We start from the raw sequence: 24,196 nt of genomic DNA on the forward strand, positions 1-24,196 counted from the left end.
TGCATTCTCTAATTTTTAGATGTAGACCTATATACATGTCTATTAGGTCTTTACTTTTATTGTTCAAATCTAGAACATTACTGGTTATTTTTGTCTACTTGACTCTTCAAAAACAGGGAGAAGGGTGTTGAAATCTCCCACTACATTGATGGATTTATTAATTTCTCCTTGTATTCAAAACATTTTCTTTCATATTTTGAAGTTATTTTATTAGGTACATGCCTGCTCATAATTGCTGTGCCTTTTTGAAGAATTGAATTCTTTATTATTAGATAGTGACTCTATCCCTAATAATTTTTTTCTAATTTTAAAGCCTATTTTCTCTGATATTAATGTAGTTCATCAGTTTCTTATGGTTATAATTTACTGGACATATCTTTTCCAATCTTTTAACTTTCAATCCTATGTGTCCTTTTACAATGTAGCTGTGTCTCTTGTAAGCTACATAGATCTAAATACTGTCTTTTTAACCAAACTGTCAACCTTTTAGCTGAGGTTTTTGACCTATTTACATTGATCATTCTTACTGATATATTTTCACCTGTTTCTCTCATCATTTTATTACTTAAGTGTGTCTCATATTTTAATGTTTTTCTTTAGTACGTGTTACTTTCACATTGATTGGTTTTTTTACTACTCCAACCCAATCATACTGATATTATCTAGACTTTAATACTGAGTTATATGGCTATATGTTTCATTTTATCTTTGATTTTTATTTCCCTTCTTCTTTTTTAGACTACAACCATTTTACCAAGATATTTGATGCTTTTTTTGTCTAGAACATGTTTTATTTATTTGTATCATATTTACTTCATCCAAAACTGTTTTCAAGATTAGTCCTTGAGGGTAAACATTCTTAAGCATTTTATACCTCTAAGAATATTTTTTGTCATGGCCACATATGTGGACGATATTTGGGCTAGATATAAAATGCTGTGTTTTAATTTCTTTTCTTTAAACATTTGAAAAATACTGATTAGCTTTCTTCTTTCAACCATTTTGCTATTGAAAAATTTTGTGTTAATCAGATTCTTATTCCTTTGACATAATCTTCTCTTTTTCTCTCTGGGCTTTTAGAGCTTTCTCTTTGTCATCGTATACTCTTAAATTTCACTCTAATGTGTCTGGGTGTAGGTTTTTCTTCTTTGGTATTCTGTAGGTCCTTTGATTTTTAAATCAAAATAAAACAATGATAAAATAAGATAAGGTAAAAGACCAAAAGACTTTGGTCTTTTATTTAGTGTAATTCTAAGAAATTCATCTTCATTATTTCTTAAAATATTTTCTTCCTTCCAGTTGTATTTATTCTTTCTCTCTGAGAGTCCTAATACCTATCTGTATTTTAGTTCTAATAATTCTATCCTACATATTAATTAGATTTTCTTTCATATGTTTTGTTTCTTGGTCCTTTTCATCACCCTCCTGAGAGATTACTTTAATTTGATTTTAAAATTTACTAATTCTTTTATTTCTTTCTCAGTGTTCATTACACTGTTTTTCCATAGTTTTCTTTTTTTAAGTATTTATATTTTCATGTCTCCTGTTTTTGCATGATCACTTTGGCCATTTTTATGCTTTCTTGTTATTATTTTACCTTATAAATTATTATAAGTTATTTTATATTATAAAGATATTATAAATTCTTTTATTTCTTTTAAAATGTACACTAGGTTGATTTTAAAAACTTGGTTTCATGTGATCTTTTACTTTTTATTTCTAAAATGTTTGCTTTTGACGTTATTTCTAACACTGCATGTTGTTTAACTTTTAAAACAGTCATTTTCCTTGAATGTTTTAATATTTTGACCTGTGAGCTAATGTTCTTTAGGGAATATTGGCTACTCTGAAAGGTAGTGTATGTGTGGGAAGGTCAGTTCCCAGTCCATTTCAGTCTCTATGATCTTAGTAGAGAGGTGTAAATAAAATCCAGGGTAGAGAATCTTGGACATCAGGAACCACTGCCAATCACTTCTCACTTCAAAGAACTTCTCAGATCAGGAGTTCACATTTTCTACTGGAAAGAAGAATTGTCTTGAGTATGTTCTACCTTGTTGAAAATATTTTATAATAAATTCTTTATTAGATGTCTTTAAAATTTATGAATTTATTTCTAAAATAGTGTTTCCCTATTGTTATGTCAATGATTTTGTTGTTCTGAAAAAGTAATCTGTATTTTAACCAGAATAATAAATATTCTTCATAAAATATCTATTCAGTTGCCTACTACTCTATAAAATAAAGCTAAGACTTAGACTTTAATACCTAAGTAACTTATACCTTTGACAAAAGTAGTTATAATTTTGCTTTGTAAGCCTTTTCCGATATGTATGTAGCACTGTACCCTTATATCTTTTAATGGAGAAAAGGCTCTTTAGATTATGTGAAATGTATTACATACTTTTAAATTGAAACCAATTGTTTAATGATATTCAAAAAGTGATTAGCCATTTACATGAAATGGAGTAGTACCTACAGCATAAAATTAAATAGGATATTAATCATTGTGCTTCAGGGCATAAATTAGACAATAACCAAGGTCAGGAGAAGACGTAATATACCCACAGTTAAGCAAGATTAGATTCATTATCAGAATTCCAGCCCCATTTCTAAGGAAAAATGCATTAGGTACAGTCTAACCAGGTAATATGGACCCAGTGAAATGCTATAGTTAGAAACCTATCACTTTATTGTTGCAGTATATATGTAATATGGCTTCTTTTCTTCTCAAACATTTCTGCTATTTGCCACTGCTGCATTGAAATCCATCTGAATTCAAGCTCTTCAGAGAAAAGTGCCCTTTTCCCAGTTCTTTCCCTCTTACTTCTCCCTCACTCCCTGTCTTTTTGTTCAGCACATCCATTGTGTTTCTCAGAGGCACAGTGGAAATGTACAGTTCAGGTTGGTGATGCCTCATCTTATAGCCAACAGGGTTTCAAATAAGATCTTAGAAACTTTAAAATTTTACCAGTATAACTAAATGACTCACATGTTAGGGAAATATCTGCTTTTAGGATTTCTTCCTAATTGTATTGTTCTGATACTAATACTCATCATCTGTCCAATTTGGTCAACTTTGTCCCTGTCCTGTTTTTCAGATGAGGAAATTGAGAGGGAATATATATCCCACCTAAGGATCTCCTTTATAAGGTCCAAGAAGCAAAAATACACTTTTTAAATAATGAATTTATATAAAATAAAGATGAGGAGTCCTAATAGAGTAAATAATGAAAAGAACCAATATATGAAAACATACATCAGAATACCATATGCAATCTATAATGTCCTTATTGATATGCACATATATTTATATTTTAGCCTGATTTCCACTGTATTTTCAATGATTTTTCCCCTCAGAAATATACAATATTAATTATATAGTTTAATAGATTATTATGTCAGAAACTAATTTTGGTCTTTATGTGTCCTTTCTTCACATTTATTTTCAGTCTGATTTTATAAATATTAAAAAATTTTCCTCAGTTTGAATTGGAGTTTTGTAAAAAGTGGGAGTAAGGAATTAGAGTCTCCATAGTAATCTGCTTATAGTTTTGTTTGGTTACTTGTATTATTTCTAGTTCTTAAGGAAAGGAAAAAGATACTGCTTATTCAGCTCTTGGTTGACTTCCCAGAAATGAAATAAAGATACTTAGAATGAAAATATTTCAAACGTTCAAATCTTATATTTTAAATGTAGCTTGTTCTGGAATAATCAATATTAACTTTAGTTATGAATACTATTTAAATTTAATTTTCTTGGGAGATCGGATCAATAAGCACATTTTAAATAACAAATTGGTACAATTTTGAATTGTGTATAAAGTATCTTAGCTTTCTGAAAAATTGTTCCCAAGAAGCACTTTAAGAATTGCAGTGTTGCTGTAATTGGATATACCTTATATCCACTAGAGGCAAAAGCAGTTTTAGACTACTTTTGGTTACCAGCTGGGATATTTATAATAGTCTAGAACATTAAGTGTACAGTGAGAAAAAGTATGCCTTCCAGGAAGGAGAGAAATTTTTTCACTTAATTAGCAGTGTAAAACACCTCTTGACTGTGAGTTGCTGGTAGCACTGATGGTATTAAGAAAGCTTCCAAAATGTTCAACCATTATACCTAATTTATGATATGCAATGAACTTCCCAACTTTTCTTTCTTTTTTTTTAAAAATTATTTATTTATTTTATTTTTAAAATTATTTATTTATTTATTGGCTGCATTGGGTCTTTATTGCTGTGTGCATCTGTAGTTGCAGTGAGCGGCGGCAGGGGTTACTCTTCATTGCAGTGTGTAGGCTTATTGCTGTGGCTTCTCTTGTTGCGGAGCACAGGTGCTCGGGCTTCAGTAGTTGCAGTGCATGGGCTCAGTAGTTGTGGTGCATGGGCTTTGCTGCTCTGTGGCATGAGGGATCTTCCTGGACCAGGGCTCAAACCCATGTCCCCTGCATTGGCAGACGGATTCTTAACCACTGCACCACCAGGGAAATCCCCAACTTTTCCACTATGTATATTGATTTTTATCAAAAATGATATTTTTAATCTTTTTCATTTGATTCAACACAGGTAATGTGTTGGATCAAATTCTCCTTTTGCTTAAATACAAGTAGCTTTTTTTGAACAAATCCACAAGCATCCCACAATGATTTTACAAAGTTAATGCATACTCACTTTTGTTTAAAATTAAAATGTTATATATTACAAATTACTATTGATGAAGTGGTAAATTTAAAATATACAACTAAATATATCAACATCCAATGAAGATTTGATTGCTCTTTTCTTCCTCTTTCCTCTAAAGCTATCTGGAAGTATTTTGGATGTGTATAGTGGTGAGCAGGGAATTTCACCAGTTAATATGGGCCTTACAAGTGCTTCTTGTCCAAGTAGTCTACCAATGAAAAGAGAAATTACAGGTAACATTGCTTTTATAATTTTATATTTTTAAAAATCAACTACATAAGCATGAGTGACATATATTTCCAAGCTAAAGAGGATTTTAAAAATATTATTAAAATAGTTAAAATGGGAGACATTTAGAGAGTAAATCCATCTTTTTTTCTCTATGGCAACCAAGCAGCAAGTTAATATAACTTACAGTTCAATTGAATTAATTAATTATTTTGGGAGTTGGGAGAATATACATATAACCTCTATTCATATGTATATGACAGTTTGACTAAGTTCTTCACTTAACATAGCTTCATTTTGATATTGAATAGATGCAATTTATTAACATGGTTGCAAGATAACATTAATAGATTAAGGAAAATTAGATTTTTCCCTTTTTAGCTTGTTTTATTTCATGATTTTGTGATTCACATTTAACTTTCTCTTACCAAGTGGGTAAAAACCCCTCAGTTTTCAATAGTAAATTTCAAAATTGTTACAACTCAAAGGAATTATAGGGTCACTGTCAAGTTCCTCTAATATGTTGATGAGCGAATCAACAGTCAGAGGAGTTATGTTCCCAAAGCCATACAACTGATTAGAAGCAGAAGTGGATCAAAATAGGGATTTCCTGACTTACAAGTCCAGTATTAGTTTCTCCATAAGAATAAAAAAAAATTCAGTTGAAATTTCTGTAACAAGTTTTTAGTTTGGAGAACAAACACTGATCTTTAAATATTTTTACATAGTTAATATCAACATTTTAAACATATGAAATATATCCATCCTTGGAGTCTAACCAATAACTCAAAAATATCTATGCATTCAAATTATTTAAACTAAAATTAATAAATATAGTCTTAAACAAATTTAAATAAATGTATTTCTATTTTGAAACTAGAATAATTCAAAGAACATTGTACTAATTATCTATTGCTGTATAACAAATTACTCCAAACTTAACAGCTTGAAATAATAAACATTTATTATCTCATACAATCACTATGGTTTGGAAATTCCAGAGGTGACATGTAAAATTGATTTTGGCTCAGAGTCTCTCAAAAGGTTGCAGTCAAGATGTTGGCCAGGGGTACAGACATTTGCCACTGGACGAGCTGGAGGATGTGCTCCCAAGGCGGTTCACTCACAGGTCTTCCAAGTCAGTGCTGCTTGTTGGCGAGTGGCCTTGGTTCTTTACCTTGTTGGCCTATAAATAGAGCTTCTCAGCTGTCCTCATGACAGGACAACTAGCGATTCAAGGGATACTAAAGTGAGAAGCTGAAAATGTCTTTTATGACATAGTCTTGGAAACCACACTAATCATTTCCACAAAATTCTATTGGTTTCACAGGTCAGCCCTATTCAGTGTGGAAGGGAACTACCAAAGGTATGAATAGCATGAATGAGAATCACTGTGGGCTGTGTTGGAGGCTGACTATCACAAATGCCCACAACCACATAGCATGTGGTGCCACTTACTCGAAGTATGGAGTTGTTCAATATGACTATCTGAGAAATGTAGTTAGTTCCAGTTGTTGGGATGTAGAAAGCATAATTATTTATAAAAAACATAGGTTGTAAAAATTTAGCTTGAAATAATTCTGAATATTCTTAAAATTCTGAGAACAATACTGATAAAAATGATTAAGCAGTTTAATATTTGATTTGTGCTGTACGTCTTTTAATTATCACAATGACTATCAGGTATTATATTATGCCAGTTTTACAGATGAGGAGGCTTAGACATAGAGCTCTTAGGTAACAGACCACAAGGCTATTAAGTGGAGGGCCAGAATACAAATCCAGGTTTTACTGTTCAAAGCTCATTGGTTTTGTCACTGCCCTCTTACTAAAAAGTACTCTTTTCCAAATTTCTAAATATTTGAAAAAAAAGAAATTATTATACCACTTGGAACAAGTAATATTATATTTTCACTTGTATTTCTGGATTATGTTGGCTAGAAGGATTAAGGTAGAAATAAGTACTGTTTCAATTATCTTCTTTTTTGATCAGAAACTGATACTCGAGCTTTGGCAAAAGAGAGACAAAAAAAGGACAACCACAACCTCAGTGAGTATATTTTCCTTTTTTCTAAACAAAATTAATTAATGAAAGAGGAAAAGCATGGAGGTTAAAATGTGTGATATTTTATAATCACCTCGTAAATATTTTGAGATCAGATGACCAAAATTAAGTGTATGTGTTCACTGGTAGAGCTACACTCGGAAATTTAAACAATGTGAACTCTCAGAAAATCTAGACATCTTTATGAAGTAAAACATCTCAAGTTGTCTCCTTAATCATTCCCTCTCTCTAGAAGACTGCATGTGAGGGACATGAGTGCATTGAGTTACTTTTGAACTCTGTTGTGACTCACTGACTCCAAGGTTTAAAGAGATAAAAGTGACTTTAGAAAATGTATACCATTTAAATTGCAAGAAATGTAACTCCAGATTTTTATCTTTCTGTGTCAATCTGCTCCTTCCTTCCTAATGATAAGTTATCTGAAAGTATTGCTTATGTTGTATTGCTGAATTCCACTGCTGCTACAAAAAAGGGGCCTCAGATGCCTTCCTAGGGTTCAATTTGACTCTGATAATGGGTCACATGAGATGGGTAAATGCAGTCCAGGGGAGCTGTCTAGGGGCAAGGTGAGCTTTAGAGTGCTTCCTTGTGTCTCAAGTGCTTAACTGTCTTAAGTAAACTTGACTAATTGAGTGTGAAGCTTTTTTTGTTCTGGGAGCTAAATCAAAAAATCAGAAAAGAACAGAATAGAATAAAAATAAATAAAAACTTTGAAGCTCTAAAACAAACCAGGAATTTCCTTACATGTGGTTAGATGAAATTGATTCCACATGTACCTGTGAAACCTGCATCTGTCTGTTCATAAAGCATCTGCCTATGTCACAGAGTAGGCTTCTATGTGACTGAAGAGAGGGCTGACCCGTGGTTATAACAGTCCTTGGAGTAGTTATGGAGAGGGAACTGATTTGATTCTGATCACTTAGTGGCAGAGCAGACAAGCTTCGGTGCAGTTGATGAGACAAGTAGAACCTGAAAGATGAAGCTAGTTGTTGGCAGAACAACTATATCGAGGAACTACAGGCTTCTCTCTTAGTTTTAAGCCTGCTATTACCTTCTTTGTTCCTTTCTTCTCTCCTCTATGTTTGCACTTTAAATAACAGGTCATTTAAAGTAAAGTATAATAGGTACCTGCTATGACCATTATCAAAGTGTTTTCTAATCTGGATTCTGTTACTGAGTGATTTTGCTTCCTGGGAGATATCAATGTTACCAAAAAATAAATATCATGTTTTAAATATGAATCTAGGATAGCCCCTAAGATTTGTGAGGATCATAGCTAGAGGACAAATAAGGTCCCACTTACGAGATATCTAAGTATTTAAAAACTGTAACTCAAGCTGGAAATGCTATATTTAGTATGTTCTATCCTTCCTAAAGATTGGAAAGTCAGGTGTGAAATAAGAATTCTCAGATCCTCAGAATTCTGAGTGGGAATGTCAGGTTGGGGCAATGCCAGCCCTTGGCCAGCAGCCCACCTCACTTCTCTCTCTACCCCCGATTCTGTTCTATGCCACAAGTGGCCTCAAACATGAGTGTGAACCCCTCACTTTGTATATTCAAGTTCTATACATATCTCTGGAAACAAATGCCCCTTGTCAGCACCTTGGGACTAGGGTGAGCACCCTGGTGTCATGATCCTCCCCCAGGAGGATGGACCTGGGAAGAAACCTGAACAGGCTCAGGGCATTTGGGAGGATATTCCTGTTGCAAATTACCCAGAGTGTAGTTTAGAAGGGGGATCCCTTTGTGCTGTGGCTGCCTTGCTCAGTGTGGATAGGTGTGGTTAAAAAAAAAAAAAGAAAGAAAGAAAGAAAAGAAAAAAGAAAGAAGGCAAAGGGGGCTCCTCTTGAGTGTGGAATCTGGGAAGAGGGGCACCTCTTGCCTGGATCTAAGGATAGGAATGAATGAATATATCAAAAACTTTGTGAAGAGTGAAATCACATATAGCATGAAATAATTTAGTAATTCTTAAAACCTGACTCCTTTACAAACAACTAGAACTGGATATGAAAACACTGAGGAACCAAACTTCTCATTGTAATTAGCCATTAAAAGTTTTATTGAGTACAATCCAATAAGAGCAGAGTAGGAATTTCTGATATTTTACATATGGTGCATTTAAATAATAGATTTTGAAGAAATATTATAGGACTAAACCAGTCTCCTATTTTGAGATAAAATTGTGAACATCCTTCATAGCTGCTCTTCATCTTATTGTTAAAAGTCTGTTTTATAATATAGGAATGAGTATGTGTGAACATAGAATTACTAATAAATTCTCACTGTAAAATATAAATGTATTTCTATCAACTTTACTTTTGTTTATTTTCTTTTCAGTTTTTTGTTTGGTGTCAGTTTTTCGAATCATATGCACAGGAAAAATAGGATTGGTAAAGAGGGAAAATAAGCTCTCCCAAGAATCAGTTATATACTAATTTCAGGGGACTCCCAGTGTATTATTCCTAAAGGTCAAGTTCTTTCATGGTAAATTGCTTTGTAGAGTAGGTGCACCAAGACAATTGATGTTTTTTCTTGACTTTCCTTGCTTCCGGTAACAGATCTTATTTTTCAAGCATACATTGTTTAATGTTTTTGACATATAGTTTTCTTCTTCTTCATGACATTTTAGTTCCTTCATTTCTCTAAAAAGCTTTAAGCATGTTATCTACTTAAACAATATTATGCATAGCTGTGGTTCCTGATACTGGGAATATAGAGTAGACTACAAGCCTACTCTATGCTCTATAAGACTGATCTCAGGTAAGGGAAAATATAGAAAGCTCTACTTATTTGTATATTTGACATTTATTGAACATTTACTAGATGCACATTATTTCCATAAACAATGGACGCATGGAAATGCAAACTGACAAAGCAGTCTCTGAATAAAAACCTATATCAGTAGTTCTCATAGTGTGGGCCCTAGACAAGCAGCATCAGCAACACCTGGGAACTTGTTAGAAATGCAAATTCTTGAGTCCCAACCCAGTCCTAAGAAAATCAGAATCTCTAGGTACGGGGTACAAATGTATTTTAATTATCCCTCCAAGTGTGTCTGATGCATGCCAAAGTTTGTGTCACTGCTCTGTATATTACTGAAAGTTATTAAATTAGAAAACTATATTTATAATCTAATCAACATACTTTTACTTGGCATCTCTTATATGCCAAGCCCACTGGAGGTACAAAAGAAACACTCCCTGCCCTCAAAGAGGTCACAGTCTATTTGGGCACACATACCTACCATGTGCCAAACTTTGTGTTAGCCTTTCAGTGGAATGTATGAGAAAAGAGAGTGTGTGTGCATATACATATGTATTTATATGTTGGTATGAGTAAATATTATAGCATTTCAAAGAATGATAAAAATGTTGTTTTTGAGAGAAATGTTTTAAAATAATTGTGAATAATAGAATCACAATTCTAATACTGTTTTTACTTTTAGAATAAAGTATGTTAGAATTTTTATTTTATTGTTGAGAAGTACTCTTGACTAAATGGGACTTTTTTTGCTCATTGTTTTTCAAAGATTATTAAGAAAGTTTACAGTGGATCAAAAATGAATTGTGCTGTAATGAAAATAATCAATAATATTTCTTTTTTTAATAGTTGAAAGAAGAAGAAGGTATAATATTAATTACCGAATCAAGGAGCTTGGCACTCTTATTCCAAAGTCTAATGATCCGTGAGTTCAACAATCATTTCTTAATAATGTTATGGTTTCAATACCCCCCAAAATGGGTGGGAGGGTAAAGGGGGAGGGGAGAACCAATGACTGGGAAACTAAGCAGCTATGGTAAAGATAAGGCTACTGATGGTCTCATTTTTTAATACCTATTCAAGGCTGATTGTTATTAAGCATCAAGGTTGTTACTAATACTTGTCCTATTGAGCTATAGGAAATAAGTAAATTATTTCTTCTCAGTACATAGTGGATCTTTCTGTATGACACCAATATTTACAAGTTTAGTGGTAGTAACAATGCTTTCATAATAATGACTGGTATCCTCAACTTATGATTATAGCAATTCTTCCAATTTAAGGTCTATGTGTACGTGAAAATTGGAATGTTGAATCTTCAGAGGTTCCAAAATTCTGGAGATATGCAAGCAGAAAAAATAAAATTGTAAAAACATGCTGATTGATGACAGTCAATAATCAGTTATTGTAATTAAATTTTCAGTTAGGTTTTGGTGTTGTACAGTCACAAAGTCAGTTAAACAAGATGTTTGGGCTTGTAAATTTCAAGAAATAGTTGATTAAACAGAAGATTAATTTAGCATGTTGAGTGTTTCTCTAAAACCATGAAAATATTGCAGCATTAATAATGACTTAAAAAAAAATGTTTTGCTCAGACTGAGAACTGAACTCTCCGAATACTGGCAAATATCCATTATTCAGAAATGATGATGTGTGATAACATGATATTTGTGAAATTTGAAAGTAATCTTTCCCTAAATGCAAAAATGCTAATTCACTTGGACAATACAATCATTTATAATAGAATGCCATATTTATTTTTATGGGTGTAGTAGATAGTGAGGGCATCTTGAGTAGAATGGCAGAAAGAGCACTGGATGGAGAGTCTGAAGAGTTCAGTCTTGGTGTAGGTCCTACCAATAATTTTTCAAATCTTTCAAAGTCTCTAAGCATGCAACTCTTTCTATTAGCAAAAGAGAACACCCATTTTCCTGATAGGATTTTTTTTTTTAACACTTAAAATATAAATGCACTTTTATTCACCAAACATTTGATGTAAGGCCAAGACCTTTTTGTTTGAATATGTGTTTCAATTTTTCTTTCTTACATAAAGTGCACAAAAATGTACAGTCTATTTTAATTTTTAAAAGATAAAACAAAAACCTAAGTGCCAACAACCTAAGTGTAGATGGATTTTTTAAATGTTTGCACCCTAATTTGTTACAGCATATTTTTTAGCAAACTATTTTTACAGACATTTTACAGGAGTTTTTCCAAAGCTTTTAATATACTTTTCCTAAAAACAATAACTATTTTTATAAATGCTTTTTCTTCTTTTGCATTCATACTTCATTAGTTAACATACACATAATTTAATTATACTAGCAGAGTAATCAGTATAGTGGGCACTCATTTAACAGCCTGTCAGTAAGCACATGTCATCACAAGGATAACAGGAGTACCTGGGTGTCTCTGAAGGTAGCTCAGTGGCCTCTATTATCTACTTTGTTCTGACAACAGTCAGTGAGTGTCACAAAGGGAATGGAGAACATTAATTAATCCTGAAAGTGATTAGATAAAGGTCAGTTAAGAGAGCTTCCCTTGTAACTGGTAGAGCTATCCCACAGTGCCTGGGCCAGGTTATATGCAGAAAATAGGTGAGACTATGAGACTGGACTCTGAAGCTGACTGAACATCTTTAGATGTCACCATACCTGTAAAGTGCCAATTATATGGTTGAGTTTTTATGAAAATAAAGCCAAATAATATTTATGAGAATACCTTAAAAATTATAAAGCTTGTGTGAGGGATAATTATTACTCTACCTTTTACAGAAGCTTTGGTTATAAAATAGCTCCTTTCTGGTTCTAATTCATTGTCTAGAACAGGGAATGGTAAACTTTTGCTCTAAAGGGCCAGATAGTAAATATTTCAAGCTTTGTGAGCATAAAGTCTCTCACAATTATTCAACTCTGCTATTGTAGCATGAAAGAAGTCATAGACAATATGTGTATGCAAAAGCATGACTGCGACCAGTGAAACTTTATTGACCAAAACAAGGTGTGACCTGATCTAGAATATGGGAAATTAATGTATCACAGAATCACATCTGAAAGGGACCATAATTGGGAAAACTTCATTGTAGGTGTTCTTAAGTGGCTTTTTCTTCTTTATAGATCTCAGAAAGGGGAATTATTAATTGTTTTAATTCTATTATGTTATACGTAGGCACTGAAAATATCAGAGTATTACATATTACACACTAGGAGGATAGTAATACCTCAGGAGACCTTTGTTGCAGTTTTATGTACAAAGAGTGCACTGGGTCACAATAAAAACACATTATGGCAGATGCATATGAAAAAGTGGGAAAGCCACAGAGTTGCAGAAACAGCACTGAATTGAGAGAGGAGACCTAGGACTCATGTTCTAAACGCCACATGCTCTTGGGCAAGTAGCAGGAACTCTGAAGCTTTGGTTATAAAAAGGCTCTGAGGACCTTTCCAGCTCATGACTAGAATAAACTTAGGGATTGGTTTAGGAAATGAAAGCTAATAGCTCAAGGCATTTTAAAGTCTGTGAAGTTGCCATTTTTGTGTATCAAAAACATTCAGAAATTTATACGTCTTTCTTCTTTGCTGGGTAAAAATAGTATGGTCAGAGGGAAGAAAATACAGTAAACAGCTATAGTTGAGATATATATGTTGAGAAAATGAAATGAAAAACGCAATACCAGGGAATGACAATCTCTTAACCATTACTGAAAAATGAAATCAAACAAAACTAATAAATACGAAAAGTGAAGCATTTCTATAGATGTGTGGTAGCGATATACTTCATATGTGTTTTTTATTAATCATATTTACAAAAAAATCGTATTTGTAGATATAAAAAAATGCCAACAGAGCATGAATTATTCTACTTGTGCTATTAAATTATTCTTTTTTTCTACTTTTTTTATACATAAAATTGTTGTGGTTTTTTTTTTTTTTTTTTTTTTGCTTATTTCTACCAAACTGATTTTTTTTTGTTCTACAGTCAGAACTTTCTCCTGCTTTTGTGTAAGAATGGCAGTTGAGGTAGTAAATGAGACCTAACAAGACTTTCTGAATCAGAAGTTTCAAAATGTTGATCAAAGCAAGAAGAATCAGACCTGTGATGGTGTTTTCTTTTTTTTTTTATTTTTTAATGCTTTTAAGTGCATGTGCACTCCCAAGATGACAACAGGTTATACATTTTGCATAGTTTTGCCTGGCAGCATTCTTACTCCAACTTACATGTTTCTGTTACCTGCTTTAGCCCTACATACATTAAAGCTTTTAACTCCCCCAAAGATTTAAGTTTTTCAAAGAAAATTATTTTAGAAAATGAAAAGCCAGTATCAACATTCACTCCTTAGGCATGTCTTTGTGTGTATTAGTGTTTATAGTATACTGTCATATATAATGTTTTTAATGCCTAGCTGCTTGAAATTATCTTGGAAGAGAGGTAAACATCTTCTTAATATATTTGGAAAACTTGAAATATTTTAAGAAGAAACCTCATATATTAAAATAGCTTTAAAATAGAGTGAATTTTTAAAAATTTAGTGGAATGACATCAAAGTAGATATTGTAGGAAAACCCATTGTGTGTTTTCTACCACAACTTTGAATGTTTATTTTAGACCTAAATAAACAGTACCTTAAATTTCAAAGTTGACTAGGGTTATTGTTTTTATTCTATTCCTTTTGTTCAAGTTTTTCTTCCCATGAGAAAAATAGGAAACAGAATTAGGGCCATAAGGCTCCTGTTGCTGCTTAGAGTTTTAATTCAGGAGTTCACTAAACTTTTCAGTGACAGATACTTTATTGGTTTAATGACAAAAGTAGCCTCTTTTGCCCTACCCATCCCACCAGTAGATAAATCACTGTGCCTGGAATGATCAACAGGTGTTATGGCCCCAGAGAACTCACAAAGCATTTTCAAGCTTGAGACAGACACTGGCAATGGTTTGGTGCATTTCAGTAGAAGATGGCTTATCTCAGCATTCTCACCTAATAAGCATTTTCACCTTTGGTAGGAAAATGTTTATCTTCCTTTAATTTGTTACAGCTAATGAAATTGTCATCTAACCTGAATTTTCAGTGAGGCCACATGCCAGTCAGATTTTTCATAAACTATATTTTCCCACTTCTGAGCACTTGATAAATACATATTAAGTTCCATGTATTTTATGTAGATCACATAAACTAAAAATACATGCAGTGTAATGTCTTTTAAAAATTTCCCTACAAGTTTACTTTCTGTTGTATTAAAAAAAATCTCATGATTCTAAATTGAAAATTCATACAGATTTTTCAACAGCTCTGATTAACTTTTAGCAGTTAGTTTGGCCTTATTCTCCATACATATTATCAATTGTCAGATGGTATTAAATTTATTGATGTATGTTTTTAGACATTAAAATCAGTAGCCTGTTGTGTAATTCCAGATTTGTCATTTCTCTTGTCTAAAAATGTTTCAATAAAATATTTTTTCTATGCTACAGCCTGAAGATTACTGGCAATGTTTAATTGTATTTACTTATTTTAAACTTACTTAAAAATAGATATCCAGCTTTTTAAAAATAAAGTGTTCATGCCTTTTTGTGCAGAAAAATTTGCCTCATGATTCTAGAAAGTTTTGCTGCATTGCATAAAGTGATGTTGCCAAGCTCTGATTTGTTTCACATTTACTCAGGATCACCATTCAGGAGGGACCTTATTTTTTTTCTTAGAAGCATAAAAGCAACCTTATAGAAAGTAGGTTAAAAGATTGGTACATTTGAAATGATCTTAAAAAATTTAGGCTTAAGTCCTCAGTAATGTACATTTCCTAGTTCATTAATGCAGAAATACCACACATAGATTTTAATCTCAGAGTTAATAATAAAAGCAATTTTCACTAAAAATATAAAAACTGTAATGGTAGAATCATGATATTGCATTTAGCTCTCCCACAAAAAGTCACTTTATTACTTTCTTTTGACACTTATTTTCATTCTGGGATTAATTTTACTATATAAGGGCTTCTTAACTATTCTATTAAAATTTCTATTCAGAAGCAATAATATCTAAGAGTGAATAATAGTCATGTAAATCATTATTTCATATTAATGTAAAAGATTTTGTAAGTTCTTATGAATTCTGCTGACATGCACAATTGTGAAAAGGTTATCTCTCCATTCTACAGTGATATGCGCTGGAACAAAGGAACCATTCTAAAAGCATCAGTGGAGTACATCAAGTGGCTACAAAAAGAACAACAGAGAGCTCGAGAATTAGAACACAGACAGAAGAAATTAGAGCAGGCTAACAGGCGCCTTCTACTCCGAATTCAGGTTTTTATAAGAAAGTTGCCATGAACCATGTAGCCTACATATGACTTAACCATCATCAGCTTTACTCATTGGTCTCATTTATTTTTTTCTTATTAACAATTATTTTTCTTCCCAAGGATAATTTTATTGCCTTTAGAAGTTCACATATTAGAGTGATTCAATTAGGTTTTGATTAGAAATCTAGGTTTAAGTTGGCTTTAAAAATATGTAATGAATGACAATAATTGCAAAATGCAAAAAATAGAACCAGTTTTATAACCACACAAATATTATCCCGGTCAAAAAAATAATAATTAGCAGAACCTTTGTTTCTCTGGATAATATTGGACACTAAATTCTCCTCTCCCCTTTTATTTATTTAGGAACATTGCTGTGGATTTCATTGTTACAAGGCATATTGTGCCAGTTTATTTTGTGACATAAAATCTCAAAATATAGGTTTTCGTTTTCATACTCTCAAGATTTTTTCTTTAATATATGAGCAAGCTTATTGTGAGGTAAAACACTCTTGTTTCCATGAAATGGTTCTATAGTGAAAAATCAATCAAGAGGAACGACTGGAAGATTTCCACTATCTCCAAATAGTTGCATTGTAGTCTGAGCCGCTGTGGGACCATTATATGTCACGTATCCCTTTAACGAACAATGGGAGAAAAAAAAATTTTTTTTTAAATCTGAGTATTTTCCTCAGGGTTATTTTTCAAGCATTAGAAAAACACCATACTCTGTTATTTGCAAAGAATATTTATAATATATATTACTCTTCGTTTTGAGTGAAGAGTAATGTATTATTATAGATCTATTTGTTAATATTTTAGATCTATTTGTGGCTTATTCTCTAGAGTTAAGTTTACTTTCAAAGTCATTATTTAATTTTTCTTGTTTGAAATTGCAGGAACTAGAAATACAGGCTCGTGCTCATGGTCTGCCAACCCTGGCTTCACTTGGCACAGTTGATTTAGGTGCTCACGTTACCAAACAACGGACCCATCTTGAGCAGAATTCAGTAGACTATTGCCAACAACTGACTGTGTCACAAGGGACAAGCCCTGAGCTCTGCGATCAAGCTATGGCCTTCTCTGACCCTTTGTCACACTTCACAGATTTATCATTTAGTGCGGCTTTGAAAGAGGAACAAAGATTGGATGACATGCTACTGGATGACACAATATCTCCATTTGGAACAGATCCTCTGTTATCTGCCACTTCCCCTGCAGTTTCCAAAGAGAGCAGTAGGAGAAGCAGCTTTAGCTCAGATGATGGTGATGAGTTATAAAAAATAAACAGGCTCAATTCATCAACTGGGAAGCAATTATATGCTGGTGCTTGCAATTAAGCTCTCTGTTTTATATATTACTTTGGCTTAATTTTTCTGAAAGGAATATATTCTTCATGAAAAACTGGCTAGAAACAACAGAATTCACAGGAAGAAGAAAAACAGTGTTGAAGAATTATTAAGAGCAAAAATACTTTTTTTCTCTTTGACTACTGAGTCCAAATCTTCTTAAATTTTGTTCTCCTGGAAAGAGGCATAACATAAGAAATAGCTCCCTACAGATGTTTTAAAAGTAGTGACTTGGTGATGTGCTATTGGAACTAACAGACTGCAAAGAATAAACCTTCTGAAATATACAAACATTTTCTTACTTAGTTCCATCTCCTTCCTATTCAATTCTGACAACATTAGTTTTCAAGAATCAAGATCAACAGATCTGGAGGTTCATTGCCTTTTTCTATTGTCTGGTGGATATGTTGTCTAAAGTCCAAGCCTTAAAGGGGAACTAATTAAAAGATAGATTATCTACCACTTATTATTGAAAAGTGAATCTACAATAAACATTAGAATTTTCCACAATAAAATACAGGAAATTTATAAAAAACTTTGGATTCTAAAATTAGTCTTGAATTCCTGTGGTCAGTTCAATTACACTAATTCTGAAAGCATCTTTGCATATTTATAGAGACATGTTCAGTTCAGAAAAGGAACACATTGAATACTTTCCTCAAGAATATTGGCTAGAATGTTATCACTTCACACAAACATAACCCCACCAAACGTTCTTACCTAATATATGTTCTTTTTTTTTCCCTTCATTCTTCTGATTTTCTAATCAGCATCCGAAATTACATTCCAAATCCTTTTTACTTCATCAAGAAGAAATATTGGATAATTAGTTTCAACAAATAAAATATCAAAAGTCCCCCTACGAGGACAATTTGTTAATTTGTTAAATAAAACTTATTACTGTTTCCAAAATTGGATTTAAATTTTTAGTTGATACAGTTTTGCTCCAAATTGATGAAATATTGAAAATTGGATTGCCAACTGACAAAATAATTAGTAAAGCAGAAAGTCTTTCTTATTACATTCAGTTCTGAGTGGAGGATAAAGTTCTCTTCCTGTAAGTACTTAGAGTACCCTACAATCTTTGTTAAAGGCATATATTAAGAATATTTATATCTATGGTGCTGTACTCAAATTTTTCTCTCTGGAGCTTCTTCAAAGGATTGGGAATGGACTTACCAAGCATGTTGCTCTGTGCTAGACCTACATGAATGATCATCTGATCAATGAGTATTTATGGAGGGATACTCAAAGCTGCAAGAAATTCTGTGAAAATGTAGAACAGATGAGCAAGATATGGTCTTACTCCTCAGGGAATTAACAAGACTACATGAAAAACCACGACAAAAGATAGAAGACATTTAAAATTAAAGTCCACATGATGCAGCATAAGCTGCAAATACAGAAGGTCAGAGAAAATAAAAGTGAAGAGTGGAGAATCACAAAAGTGTATGGGAATAGCAGAATTTAACTTCTTTTAAAAAGCATACATTTGGTGGAGGGGAGGCTACACAGGGGAATAATATCAACCAAATGATAAAAGTGAGAATAAGTTGGGGAAGTGTCTCCATGAGATATTCATTAGAAAGATCTGGCCATCTTAGAAGATGCCTGTTGGGAGTCCCGAAAAATACTGGCAACAACTTATGAAAGCTCTTGAAAACCAAGATGAAATCATGTAGTAGAAATAGATTTTTTTTTACTAGGAGGCAGAAGGATAAAAATTAAAATGCTACTGTACGTTACTAATGTGATTGAGATGTAATGTTTCATGAATATTAACTTCGGGATAAACTTTTGAAAGGGTGCTTCAGGTATTACTCACATGAAAAACTATGTCATCATAAAATTTGAGATTTTAATGCTAATGAAAGTGGAAAAAATATTAAATCTTTATGGTATATTAATTATCTCAGGCTTAGCTTACAGCATTAGCTCAGAGTTTGGAGAATTAAAATAATTTTCATGAAAAAACTCTTAATTTATAGGAATAGTAGTCAAAGCCAGATAGATAAATTCATCTAAAAGATATCACATGAAAGACAGCAATAAGATACATTTCCTCAAGAATTTTCCAGAGAACATTGTATATTTTATGACAAAATTCCACTTTATTATCTGAGTTGACAATTTAACGTTGCAAATCAGAGAGAAGGAATATATCTTGGAATCAATGGAAAACATCATTCTAGATAGAGCCTAATTACTGTCCTCATTTTATATAATATTCTAATTTCTTCATTTTCTGAGAAAACTTACACTGATGATGTCATTACTCTATCAATATTTTCCATTCTGCTCAAATACTACTACTCAGCCTTGAAAACCATTTCTCATAATCTTAGCTAGTGAATGGCTTTACACAGGATGGTAGAGTCTGGATGAAAGAGATCTGAAAAGGGTAATAATATTTGCTGCTACTTGTAGATTATAATAGCTATCAGGGGAATGTAAAATACGTAATGGATTTTTAAAGACAGAGTAAAGAGTAGTGTTGTGTCACAGTCAACTGAAGTAGATTAAAAAATTAATTTTAGTCTGTAGTTCCTAACTTTTTAAGTCCTCAAGAATCTGTTGAAAGTTATAGACCTTCTCCCCAGAAAAATACAGCGTTTATATATACAGCCCCAAATTTGTGTGCGTTAAGAGGTTTGAAGGATCTCCTGAATATCTCCTTGGATCCCAGATGAAGAATTCCCACATTAGGTCTGTTACTTAATAGATAGCATTGTAGATGTAGCATTTCATATTTTTTTTCTTTTTAGTGTACTTTCTTCTTGAATTTTCCCCATAACTGAAGAATATATATACAGGTCATATTAACTCAGCTTACAGATGTGAAGTCAGTGACTATAGCTTTCTATATGAGAGTACAAAATCTCTAAATAATAAATAGCCAGATGAGCTGGGGACATTGAGAAATAGCCTTCCTCCTCCTTTTTTAAATCATTCTTTTCCACACACATGACTGTAAATAAAATAAATAACTCTTTTAAAAAAATAGACACAACAAGTTTCTTGATTTTGTATGCTTATTTACTTTCATGTCAGGGAAGAAGTTAGACTTCACAAGGTAAAAAAGATTTCATTTGTTTCTTTGTTTTGATAGATTGAGTCATACTGGAATTATACTTCAAAGTATCATGAAAATATTTTTTGCTGTTCTGGTATCATGGAATTTTGATATTCAAATAAATAGCATAACTAAATGGTTCAATGTTTTTACAGTATCTCTAGGCTGATATTTACTGACTTTGTAATATCTAAGACATAGATGAAAACTGGAATCAATTAATCATTTTGCTATGTTATCAACACTAGATCAACCATCTGGGTTTCTTGAAAATAACTGAAGGATTGAATTTTGCTTCAATATTGGTAATGGCACAGCCTATATCTGCTACATGGAGTTACATCATTTGCCCTTCCAGTTCCCTGCTTGTTGATGAATATAGGATGTCAGTTTTAGTTAGTGTAAGTTACATATACAGAGATTTCATTACATTTACTTAAGAAACACTTACATCTAGAATGTTACTGATCTAATGCATCTTATGACCTTCCTGTAATTATTACTCATTGTATACATCAATATTTTATCACTTGTATGATTTCTAATTTGTAAACAAAGTATTCAAAAAGATAAAAAATAGTTTTCTTAAAATTTTTCTGTGCTACATTTGTTTTCTGTGAGAGTCATAGAGAATTTTAGTATATAGGAGATTATCAGAAAATAATTATTTTAATTAAAAAAAAACCTCCCACTGGATTCAACAATTTAATGATGAAGTACTGCTATCTGCTGCTTTATACATAAAAGGGAACTTTTTATCTTTTTCTTGTAAAGGGATTTGTGTACGTATTTTACATACCCAAATGATTTCTATTGTGTTTTCTACTGATGAAATCTTCAGTAATATATCTTTTTCCTACATTTATCCAATATGCTTCAAGAATAAAGTGAAAGACTTTTGTGTTTCCAATACTACCTCTCCTATTCGTGCACTAACATTTTATTTCAAAAATTCTATATTTTCAATTTTGCTTTTTCTACAGAAATAAATTTTATTTGTACATCATTTAAAGTTGGTGATTATATATAACAATAGAAAATATGTAACATATGCTGAAAGAATTATATGCAATCAGGAAGTTACATATTATATTATTCTTTACTACATGGCTACTAAATTAAAAGCTAACTAAATTCAAGGATCTTATCTAAAAGCATTGCAGTTGCTTATGGCATACAAGTCTAAAATTAATTCAGCTATTTAATCTTAATAACAAAGTAGTTAAAAATCATTGACTTTAATAGCATTTTATGTATATGAATAGCTGAAGTAATATTCCTATAATTTTAATCTAACATTGGTTAGATCAAGAAAACATTGTTAGTATAATAAGACTGTAGAATTTATAACTATTGCTATTTTTCATTTTTAATAACAAAGTAATGTGTCATTTTTTAAGAAAATAGAGGGCACTGGTGTTCTCTAACACACACATGAGTCTTTGTACACATACTTTAAAAAATGTACCAATATTTTCTTTGCATGTATATAAAACAAAAGAATAGAATTAAATGATTTAATTAATCAAATGCTTTAATATACCTTTTGTTCTGCCTTTGTGTATAGACTGCACTGGAAAATATAGAATGTGGGTTAATCATCTGAAAGGATACTTAACAGCCATGAGACCTCACAACTGACAACTGCTTACTGCATAGCCCATGCCGAAAACAGTAATTCAATATTTTCTTATTAATGAAAGTAACTTTTACATTTTTAAATATAATCTCCTACCATCTGCTTCTTAAGCTGTTATGGTTGTGATTTATGGAAAATATTTATCAAAATGTTGTAAAATTGCTAACAGGCATAATTGTAGCAATAAAATCAGTAAGAAACTCTGCAAAATCTTTTAATATACTAGATAGTCCCCAGACAACCTAGAACAAATAGAATACTGTATTTTAATATGTAAAGCATTTTAAAGCTGCTAATTGGTATTGACTAGACTTATCCCTTGATAATGAAATTAATAAGAATTTCAGTTAAATGTTAAGGCTTTCTTATATTTAATACCATGTTTATGAAGTTTTCCTTCACACCTGCTTCAAAAATAATAAAACAGGATGGCTCTGAGCTGACTGTAAAAGATGTTATTCTATGTTCAAATATAGGTTCATTGATTTTTAAAAAATATTATACCAGATAAATTTTTTTCTTAATGCATTGTCAATACCAGAAATACTGATCAATATAATAATTTCTGTGTAGAAAGGAATAACCACTCTAATAAGGCAAAGGTAAGTCAGGATGATTTTTTGACACTATATAGACTGAAAAAAGGATGACTGAATGGATTCTATACTTGATTGTTTATTATATGTGTATGTACATATGTGGTGTATTTGGGTGTAGATACATGTCTGCCTATGTGGGAGCTTATAAAAAAAAGTCTTCTAATCTCTTGATATTAGGAATGACTCCACATATAAGAATATGCTATTCTTATTTTTTTATTGGAACCTACATGTAGGCAACATTTGAAGCTATCCCCAAGTCCCTTCTGCTAGACACACACACACACACACACACACACACACACCCCTTACTCTGAGTTGAGTCAAAAAGATGGAAAAGATGAAGACAGATGTAACAGTTTTTAATTTTTTGTTAAAATAAGTGATATATGCAGCTATAAACCATTTAGATATAATACAAACATTGATTTTATTGACCACCAAAAGGAATATTGAAACCCACCTAAAAAGTTATTATTATCACCCGAAGAGTTCTAGCTGTAGGGTGGTTAAGTGGTAAAATACAATAAGGTTTATTGGTTAAGTACTGGATCCCTATCACATTAAATATATACCAGTTTAATTAATTGGCAACCATAAGGCAAGAGTACAACATTCTAGATGGTGATGATTTTGATAGGATCGACCACAATGTGGTTAAGTATATAATTCATGTAATAAGAAAAAGGTGCCTGCAGGCTATTGTTCCTAACATGGATTAAAATTTACATATTGCTTCTCCTTATGTCAAAACATCTGGTGCCTGCAAATGCTAACATTTTGTTAAAAAGTTTCACAAGCCAGGAAGAGTAGATTGGAAACATTGCATGTGAATCATTCAAGCATTATAACAGAATAAGAGCTATGTTGAGAAAAAAATTAAATTGCTGCAAACAATACCGTAGTCAAGATTATAATTTATTTGCTTACACAAGTGAAAGGTGATGCTGTGTGTCTCTGTGGAGAAAAATAGTGTTTGAGTTATGTGGTTATCTCTTCAAAAATACTCATTTCATATAATTACATAGAACAAGTAGGTTTCTAAGTCCTTTAGGACTTTAAAATCACTTCATGTTAGAAGCAGTATGTAGTTGTATAAAACTTATTCTAATATTCCTAAGGACAGGAAGAAGGGATCCCTGAGACTTTATTCATTCTGGCATTAAATTTCTATTTATTCATTGGTAAATATAAAAAGTAGGTTTCAGATATATATGAATTATCCTTTCTTTTTTTTAAAAAAATTATCCTTTCTTTTTTAAATTAAAAAAATAAAGGTTTTTTTTTTTATTGAATAGATGAATTACCTTTTCTACCTAGGTCCTCAAATCAATAAAGATAGTTCTTCCAACTTCCATCCTAGTCTGGCCTTCTGTTCTTTAATCTAAGTCCACTTCAAGATTTTCCTACTTCAAGGCTTTTTCTCACCACCCCAATCAACAGTTATCATTGTCTTGGTCCTTGCTGGCTATAGCAGCCAGCTGCTACTTAAAAATTTATCTTTGTA

At 32.0% G+C, this 24,196-nt stretch overlaps 1 protein-coding gene across 1 annotated transcript in view; it reads left to right on the forward strand.

The window, feature by feature from the left end:
- TFEC (transcription factor EC) overlaps positions 1-17,309 on the forward strand; it is a 71,514-nt gene extending 54,205 nt beyond the window's left edge. The window contains exons 6-10 of the mRNA XM_057732145.1: positions 4,799-4,913; positions 6,902-6,958; positions 10,583-10,658; positions 15,886-16,033; positions 16,929-17,309. Coding sequence (XP_057588128.1) covers positions 4,799-4,913; positions 6,902-6,958; positions 10,583-10,658; positions 15,886-16,033; positions 16,929-17,309 — 777 coding nt within the window. The remainder of the gene's footprint in view (positions 1-4,798; positions 4,914-6,901; positions 6,959-10,582; positions 10,659-15,885; positions 16,034-16,928) is intronic.
- Positions 17,310-24,196: the final 6,887 nt, after the last annotated feature.

The sequence above is a fragment of the Hippopotamus amphibius genome, chromosome 4 (genome assembly GCF_030028045.1).
Source record: "Hippopotamus amphibius kiboko isolate mHipAmp2 chromosome 4, mHipAmp2.hap2, whole genome shotgun sequence".
NCBI lineage: Eukaryota > Metazoa > Chordata > Mammalia > Artiodactyla > Hippopotamidae > Hippopotamus > Hippopotamus amphibius.